Source organism: Procambarus clarkii, chromosome 31 (assembly GCF_040958095.1).
Source record: "Procambarus clarkii isolate CNS0578487 chromosome 31, FALCON_Pclarkii_2.0, whole genome shotgun sequence".
In the NCBI taxonomy this organism is placed as follows: domain Eukaryota; kingdom Metazoa; phylum Arthropoda; class Malacostraca; order Decapoda; family Cambaridae; genus Procambarus; species Procambarus clarkii.
The window spans coordinates 31,297,417-31,307,416 of record NC_091180.1 but is presented as its reverse complement, the minus strand read 5'-3'; the positions used below and the strand labels follow the sequence as shown (position 1 = coordinate 31,307,416).

At 51.6% G+C, this 10,000-nt stretch overlaps 1 protein-coding gene across 1 annotated transcript in view; it reads left to right on the top strand.

Moving 5' to 3' along the window:
- The window catches only part of LOC138370243 (uncharacterized protein slr1819-like), a 15,987-nt gene extending 7,792 nt beyond the window's left edge, over positions 1-8,195 (top strand). Inside the window, exons 2-3 of the mRNA XM_069334247.1 lie at positions 7,746-7,837; positions 8,114-8,195. Of these exons, the coding sequence (XP_069190348.1) occupies positions 7,746-7,837; positions 8,114-8,195 (174 nt within the window). The remainder of the gene's footprint in view (positions 1-7,745; positions 7,838-8,113) is intronic.
- Positions 8,196-10,000: the final 1,805 nt, after the last annotated feature.

The window sequence follows — 10,000 nt, the reverse complement described above, 5'->3', positions numbered from 1 at the left end:
TACAGGAGGAGATTAAGAATGAGGAAGGAGGAGGAGGAGGAGAAAGAACAAAGAAGACGAAGAATCGTGTACAAAGAATAGTAGGTGCTCGGAGGGGACGGGTTGGGATGAGGGGGTTAAGGACTGGGAAGGGATAGGGGATGGGGGGGGTGGAGGGATGGGGTGGATGGGGAGGGGCCCAGGGCGGGGAAAACTTTAATTTTCCTTTCCGATGTGACAAGAAAAAACATATCTGACTTTTTAGAAATCCATATTCTTTGTTTAGTCTTTGGTCTTTCACCAGACTCGTCCTTGTGACCACACGCACACACACACACACACACACACACACACACACACACACACACACACACACACACACACACACACACACACACACACACACACACACACACACACACACACACACACACACACACACACACACACACACTAACAAATACTTTCAGAAAGTGTTCAACCTGGAATCTGATTTGCCACTAAAGCTTACAGCCCAAACCGAAAAAGCAGTTCCACAGGAAAGCTTCACAGTAAAAACAGTATCACCAGAAGAAACAAAGAAACAACTGCAGGAACTGGACGTGACAAAAGCCGTGGGACCAGACAACATATCGCCAGGGATACTAAAAGAAGCAGCTGAAGCATTGTGCAATCCACTTCCCATCAATTCCTGCTAAAAACGGGAGAACTTCCTGACCAGTACCACATTACCCCTTTTCCAACACTCTACAAGAAAGAGGGAAGACAGATACCTGTACAACTACAGACCCTAACACTAACAAGTACTCCCTGTAAGGTGCTAGAGAGACTGATCCTAAGCAAGCTAGTAGAACATTTAGAACAGATAAACTTTGTCTCATGGCACCAGCACGGATTTTGCCAAGGGAAATCCTGCTTGACAAACTTGCTGGAGTTCAGTAACAAGATGACGGAAATCAATCGAGAGAGAAGGATGGGCAGACTGCATATTCCTTGACTGTCAAAAAGCATTTGATACGGTCCCGTACGAATGACTTACTCAAACTAGAGAAGCAGGCCGGTGTATCGAGAAGTCCTAAAGTGGGTCAGAGAGTATCTCTCGGGAAGGAAACAAAGGGTTATAGTGAGAGCAGAGACACCAGGGTGGAGAGAGGTTACGAGTGGAGTACCACAAGGCTCGGTTCTGGAGCCCGTACTGTTTATGATATTTGCTCCATCATATCAATGTTTGCAGATGATGCAAAACGGATGAGAAGCGTCAGGACAGAGATAGATTGTGAGGCACTGTAAGCGGATTTGGAGGGTCTGAAAGATGGTTGCTAGAGTTTAACTCAGCCATATGCAAAGTTATGAAGTATGAAACAGGAGTGTGAAGGCCAACGCAGCAGTAGTAGGATGAAGGGAAGACAGGAAGTCTTCAATCAGAAAATGAGAAAGACTTAGGAGTGGACATAACCCCAAATCTGATGTCTGAAGCCCACATAAGTAGAATAACAACAGGTGAGTATAGGCATACTGACAACATCTGTGTATCCTTCAGGAATCTGGAGAAAACGGCTTTCCGGGTCCTATATACAATTATGGTGAGACCCACACTTAAATATGCAGCCCCAGCTTAGAACCTTTACCTGAAAAGGGACAACTAGAAACTAGTAAAAGTCCAAAGATATGCAACAAGACTCGCTCCTGGGTTGAAGGGGTTAAGCTATGAGTAAAGACAAAGGGAACTGGACCTTACCACACAGGAGGAAAGGAGAGAGGGGGAGGACATGATAACAACATATAAGATTCACCTTTGTTCAAAGCTAGGAACAGCAGAACGAGGGGTCATATATGGAAACTCGAGAAGCAAATGAGTCAGAGAAATCAGAACCAACGCCTTCAGTGTCAGAGCTGTCAACAAGTGGAACAGATCAGACGTAGATAATAAGATAATATTATCTTATTATCTACGTCTGATCTTATTATCTATTATCTGAAGATAATTAAATTCAAAATGTTATATGTAAATATAATAAAAGCGTGATAAGTCATTGCGTTAATCTAAGAGCGTTCGAAAGGCGGGGACTAGGAGCCAAGCTCGACCCAGCTAGTACGTCCAGGTGAGTACACACACACACGATAGAGAGCGAGACAAAGGGAGAGTCAAAAATCTCCCTCCCTCTTCCATCTCTCCCACTGATCATCTTGGAGCTTAGCGAGGGGCGCAGATGTGCTCTCGGTAACAGGTCTGAACGCCCCTCCCTCCGTCTTAAGACCTATCAACGTCTGGAAAGTTATATTACGGCTTCCACGTTAGTTCACTGACCAACCACTATGTAAACTTTAATTTTAAACATTGTCCAGGACTCAAAGTAAACTTTTAATGTATATAAACAGATAAGCTGAGTGTACCTCTAATTGAACTTACCCCTAGAGGTGATACTTGATGGTGAACAGTGTAGAGCTGGGGGACTGAGGGAGTGAAGGTGAGTGAAGGTGAGAGCGACAAGGGCACACGTATTCTGTGTTCTGGATTAAGTATCCTTCGAAATTCTATGTACCTTGTGTTAGGATATATTTCACGTTTCAGAGTTCTTTAGGATATATTTAGTGCTTTACAATGGTTAGAATACATTTCGTGTTTTAAGAATTGCTAAGACATATTTCGTGTTTTAAGAATTGCTAAGACATATTTCGTGTTTTAAGAATTGTTATGGTATAGTATACAGTATTTGGCGTTTTAAAATTGGTACAGATATGTCGTGTTTAAACAGGTTTGGGTATATTTCTCACTTAGAAATATTGGTCTGTGCTTCATATTTTAAAATATGTTAAGATATATCTCTCGTATTTAAGAGATAATAGAATATCTTAGTTTCAGGAACATGTGGAGGATTGTAGCGCAGTTCTGTACCCACAATAATACCCACGGGGAATCGAACAGGTGGCGCGGCGCCCCCCTACCCAAGGCTGAAAACGTCTGGGTATCAGCTTTAAATTATTGATTCACTTCAGTCTTACCTACATCCTGTTGCGCCCGCCCGCCCGCCCTCCCCCGGCCTCACCTGGGCGGCCCCACCCCGCCCACATCAGTCCAGCCCCACCCCGCCCATCTTACTACAGCCCCACCCCGCCCACATCAGTCCAGCTCCACCCCGCCCACATCAGTCCAGCCCCACCCCGCCCATCTTACTACAGCCCCACCCCGCCCACATCAGTCCAGCCCCACCCCACCCACATCAGTCCAGCCCCACCCCGCCCACATCAGTCCAGCTCCACCCCGCCCACATCAGTCCAGCCCCACCCCGCCCATCTTACTACAGCCCCACCCCGCCCACATCAGTCCAGCCCCACCCCGCCCACATCAGTCCAGCCCCACCCCGCCCATCTTACTACAGCCCCACCCCACCCACATCAGTCCAGCCCCACCCCGCCCACATCAGTCCAGCCCCACCCCGCCCACATCAGTCCAGCCCCACCCCGCCCACATCAGTCCAGCCCCACCCCGCCCACATCAGTCCAGCCCCACCCCGCCCATACTACTAGAGCCTCACCCCGCCCAGACCAGCTCAGCCCCACCTCGCCTAGGCAAGACCCGCTCCACCCAACCCCATCCCGATTCAGCCCCACTTCATCCGATCCCACCCACCTCAACCCCCCTTCAACCCAATCCAGTTCCATCCGATTTCTAACCCCACCCATGGCAGCTAAGTCGAGCCCCCCCCCCCTATTCCACCCCCAGCAAACACCCCCCACCCAGTCAACCCCCCTTCCCCCCTAGCCAAGCCTAGCAAGCCCCCACCATTGACAGGCTAAGCTCAGCGCCTCGCCCCACCACCTCGTCAATCATGCCAGCCTCGGCCCCGTCAACCATCTTGGCCAATAATACAAAAAGGTGCATATTCACGAGTTACTCAAACCACACAAAAATGTCCGTCCCTGTATAGAGCAGGAGCCGCTCCCTCACGTCCTCACACAACCACTTGGGCTGGACGGTAGAGCGACGGTCTCGCTTCATGCAGGTCGGCGTTCAATCCCCGACCGTCCACAAGTGGCTGGCCACCATTCCTTCCCTCCGTCCCATCCCAACTGTTTATCCTGACCCCTTCCCAGTGCTATATAGTCGTAATGGCTTGGTGCTTTCTCTTGATAATTCCCTTCCCTCTCACATAACTCACTGTAATTGATCAAGACGATCTTGCTTGATGAGACTCGACCTTATTGACCCAGAGTGGTCAACATTTCCTGTCACATATTAATCATAATTTTGATGCCAAGATCCCCAACGTGCAATATACGCCGTGCTAGGAATCCCAACGGCTCTCACGCACAACCATGGGTTCAGTGCGTGGTGTGGTTGGGCTGGGTGGCGTTAGTGCGTGTTAGTACACCGTATTTTGCTGGTTGTAGTAACGCAAGAGGACAGGTAGGGTGGGGCAGTGCCACACCTGTAGCCACACCCCTGCTGCCACACCTGTAGGCACACCCCTGCTGCCACACCTGCAGGCACACCCCTGCTGCCACACCTTTAACCACACACCTGTAGCCACACCCTTGCTGCCACACATGTAGCCACACCCCTGCTGCCACACCTTTAACCACACACCTGTAGCCACACCCTTGCTGCCACACATGTAGCCACACCCCTGCTGCCACACCTTTAACCACACACCTGTAGCCACACCTGTAGCCACACCTATAGCCACACCCCTGCTGCCACACCTGTAGCCACACCTGTAGCCACACCCCTGCTGCCACACCTGTAGCCACACCCCTGCTGCCACACCTGTAGCCACACCCTTGCTGCCACACGTGTTGTCACGTGACGCATGACAACACGGCAGTGTGGGGGGGGTCCTCGCCCCCACACCCCCCAAAACACCACCGCGCGCAGTCATTATTCAAGCAGGGGGGGCGGGGGGGGATGAATTATTCCAGGATATTCATGCGGATACTTGTGCTGACAGGTTTCAATGGTGTATACATTATGACGTCATCCGTGTATACATTATGACGTCAGCCCGGGTGGCTCTCTCCTGTGATTGGCTGTCTCGTAGGCCCAGGACCCCCCCTCTCTCTCTCTCTCTCTCTCTCTCCCTCTCTCCCTCTCTCCCTCTCTCCCTCCCTCCCTCACAGTACTCTAGTTGATATGCAAATCCTTCCGCTTAAGGGTGGATATTATCTTTAAATTTTATTACGTATATACTCACCTAGTTGTGCTTGCGGAGGTTGAGCCCTGGCTCTTTGGGCCCGCCTCTCAACTGTCAATCAAGTGCTTTTTTATCTTCCATCCACACGCACACACACGGGCGCCGGTGGCTGTGTGGATAGCACGCTGGACACGTGATCCTGAGGCCCGGGTTCGATTCCCGGCGCTGGCGAAATAACGATCGGCAGAGTTTCTTTCATTCTGATGCCCCATTTACCTAGCAGTAAATAGGTACCTGGGAGTTAGTCAGCTGTCACGGGCTGCTTCCTGGGGTGTGTGGTGGGGGGGGGGACTAGTAGTTAGTAACAGTTGATTGACAGTTGAGAGGCGGGCCGAAAGAGCAGAGCTCAACCCCCGCAAGCACAACTAGGTGAGTACAACTATGAGTACACACACACACACACACACACACACACACACACACACACACACACACACACACACACACACACACACACACACACACACACACACACACAGGTGGTGCTTCATCAGCCACAAGTCGTGTACTTCCTCACTACACACACCAACTATTTCAGTCAGTCGTTATCCTCACTGCACACCATCATTGATCCATCCTCCTCACTATCATCTCCCCCCCCCCCTCCATCCTCCCCACTATCCTCTCCCCCCCCCTCCATCCTCCTCTCCCCCCCCCCTCCATCCACCCATCCACCGTGATCCCCGGTGTTCTCTCAGTGCTCCAAATGTCTAGTTTACAAAGGATGTAAAAGGATCCCCACCATGAGTCCTCTTACATTACGAAGGATTCTTTAGGACTCGTGGGGATTCCTCCCAGACCCCTTTGTTTTTAAAATACGTTTTCTGTTAACAAAAGAGAATAGGGTGATCGTGTGATGGGGGAGACTCTTACAAAACGCATTATCGTTGCTGTATATAAAAAAACAAGAGAGTAGCTACACTCTCTAGGGGCTAAAAACAGGTTATACACACTTGCACTCCTAGCACACAGCAAGTGACTGAAGAATTTACTGGGAAAAAGCTTTAAACATAATTATTGAATCAAACCGATCGATGGTAAAGTCAGGGGAATATTTATATAACCTCTGACCTTCATCGGGGTAAATGGGATGTTGCTATGCAAGCTTTGGCTGAGTTCTCAATGTATAGAGGACACACACACACTTCCCGATACATGTTAATATATATTAATATATCTCATGTTTAAAAAAGTATATATTAACTGAGAAAAAGACTTGCAGTTGTATAAAGTGTTTGTCTAGTATATTTCGTCATTACTCCTCGCCGCTGCTGTCAATGGCCCGAGGCAAGGCTGTCACCAGGGGCTCGGGGCCCCCAGCTGTCACCAGGGGCTCGGGGGCCCCCAGCTGTCACCAGGGGCTCGGGGGCCCCCAGCGCCCCCCAGCAATGTGTGACCCACATTCTCAGCCTTAAGTAAAGGACAAACTTCAAAGAATAGTGGAGCGCACAAGTGATAATTAAGAACAACACTCATATTCCTGATCTTGAGTACTCACCTAGTTGTGCTTGCGGGGGTTGAGCTCTGGCTCTTTGGTCCCGCCTCTCAACTGTCAATCAACTGGTGTACAGGTTCCTGAGCCTATTGGGCTCTATCATATCTACACTTGAAACTGTGTATGGAGTCAGCCTCCACCACATCACTTCCTAATGCATTCCATTTACTAACTACTCTGACACGAAACAAATGATTTATAATGTCTATGTGGCTCATTTGGGCACTCAATTTCCACCCGTGTCCCCTAGTATGTGTGACCCTTGTGTTAAATCTTTATCTGCCCTATCAATTCCCTTGAGAATCTTGTATGTAGTGATCATGAACTCTCCTGTCTTCCAGCGAAATGAGGTTTAATCCCCCGTAGTCTCTCCTCGTAGCTCATGCCCCTCAGTTCGGGGACTATAGTCTGGTGGCCAACCTTTGAACCTTCTGTGTGAGCATGAGGCAAGGCTGAAGTGGGCGGGTCGTGTGGGCGACTGCAAGAGCCTACACCACACCCAGTCTTCACACAAGCCCATCTATTTAACCCGCCTTATTTGACCACCCGCTTCACGGGCTCGCCATAGCCCGTGCTACTTGGAACTTTTTGTTCCCAATAGCTGACTCTATAACAACATCAACGACCTCCCGTTTTCCCTTCCAAATACACCAGTCAAATAAATGTATTTTTCACCTCGTTCTGTTTTTGTTATAAACTCCAACATCGGCCTCTGAAATCCACGAATAAAAATAATTGTTTTTTTGTCTGAAACGCGATTAATTTTTGTATATATATATATTTTATCTTGTGTAGAGTGAGAGAGAAAATGGCAGAAGTGGACCAGCGGACATATAAGATAAATTAGGTGGTTATAAACAGGTTTCAATACCTATCAACTCTAGACAAACTTCAAAATTAAGGATTCGATTGAGCAGGTTCTTATGCAACAGGACTTTCAATATTGATTGGCGCATATCTGTGGAGTATCTTCTTCTTCGTTGTCATAGAGAAAACACAATATATGTTTTCATGCTGTTGAAATGCTTTACTGTATTAATATACACATATACTGTAATATACTGTATTAATATACACAGAAACATCCACCAGTGGGCCCCCACCTACACCAGTGGGCCCCCACCTCCACCAGTGGGCCCCCACCTCCACCAGTGGGCCCCCACCTCCACCAGTGGGCCCCCCACCACCACCAGTGGGCCCCCACCTCCACCAGTGGGCCCCCACCTCCACCAGTGGGCCCCCCACCACCAGTGGGCCCCCACCTCCACCAGTGGGCCCCCACCTCCACCAGTGGGCCCCCAGCCTCCACGAGTGGCCCTGGGAGTGGATATAAATCGACCACTAACACCAGAGCACACGAACAAGGCGACTTTGGCAGCCTGTGGGGCGCTGACAAACAGTAGAACAGCTTTTAAAACCTTAAGAGAACCACATCTCACAATCCTAGACGAGAGAAAGACTACTGGAGACTTGATCCCAACATTCAAGATACTGAGGGGGATATAGACAAGGGTGGAGAAGGACAGTAGGACAAGAAGATTGGAGGAAGCTGAGAAGGTAAATGAGTCTAAGAGACGTCAGGAATAAACTGCTACCCCCAGTACGTGTGGTCAACAGTTGGAATACACCGAGACGTTGTGGAAGCCACCTCCACCCACATCTTGAAGGCCAGATTCAACAGGAAGGATTAGAAAGACAACATAAATTATAACACATTAGGTACAACATGGCTTGTAGGCTGGGCCAAAAAGAACTAAACCTCACTTCATTGTTTGGTAAGCATCACCACCACTACTACCACCACTACCACCACCACCACCACCACTACCACCACCACTACCACCATCACCACCACTACCACCACCACCACTACCATCACCACCACTACCATCACCACCACTACCACCACCACCACCACCACTACCATCACCACTACCACCACCACCACATACCACTACCACCACCACTACCCCCACCACTACCACCACCACCACATACCACCACCACTACCACCACCACCACTACCATCACCACCACTACCACCACCACCACTACCACCACTACCACCACCACTACCACCACCATCACCACCACCACCACCACCACTATCACCACCACCACATACCACCACCACTACCACCACCACCACTACCACCACCACCACTACCACCACCACTACCACCACCACCACTACCATCACCACCACTATCACCACCACCACCACCACCACCACTACCATCACCACCACTACCACCAGCATCACCCCTACCACCACCACTATCACCACCACCACCACCACCACTACCATCACCACCACTACCACGAGCATCACCCCTACCACCACCACTATCACCACCACCACCACCACCACAGGTCACAAAATCTTAATCCAAATATATATTTTTTCCTTCTTGTCTAGTCTCCTTTCTCCTTGATGAATTATTCCTCCCTCCCGCCTGCTTCTTCAGCCCTCCGTCCACGCTGGGTAAATATCACTCCTTCCTGAGGAAATCTTAATTGTCTCTTAACTGACGCCCCCCAGGCTGACGCCCCCAGGCTGACGCCCCCCAGGCTGACGCCCCCAGGCTGACGCCCCCAGGCTGACGCCCCCAGGCTGACGCCCCCCAGGCTGACGCCCCCAGGCTGACGCCCCCCAGGCTGACGCCCCCAGGCTGACGCCCCCCAGGCTGACGCCCTCCAGGCTGACGCCCCCAGGCTGACGCCCCCAGGCTGACGCCTCCAGGCTGACGCCCCCAGGCTGACGCCTCCAGGCTGACGCCCCCAGGCTGACGCCTCCAGGCTGACGCCTCCAGCCTGACGCCTCCAGGCTGACGCCTCCAGGCTGACGCCTCCAGGCTGACGCCCCCAGGCTGGCGCCTCCAGGCTGACGCCTCCAGGCTGACGCCCCCAGGCTGACGCCCCCCAGGCTGACGCCCCCCAGGCTGACACCCCCAGGATTGACGCCTCCAGGCTGACGCATCCAGGCTGACGCCTCCAGGCTGACGCCCCCCAGGCTGACGCCTCCAGGCTGACGCCCCCCAGGCTGACGCCTCCAGGCTGACGCCTCCAGGCTGACGCCCTCAGGCTGACACCCCCAGGCTGACACCCCCAGGCTGACGCCTCCAGGCTGACGCCCCCCAGGCTGACGCCTCCAGGCTGACGCCTCCAGGCTGACGCCCCCAGGCTGACGCCCCCAGGCTGACGCCCCCAGGCTGACGCCCCCAGGCTGACGCCTCCAGGCTGACGCCTCCAGGCTGACGCCCCCAGGCTGACGCCTCCAGGCTGACGCCTCCAGGCTGACGCCTCCAGGCTGACGCCCCCAGGCTGACGCCTC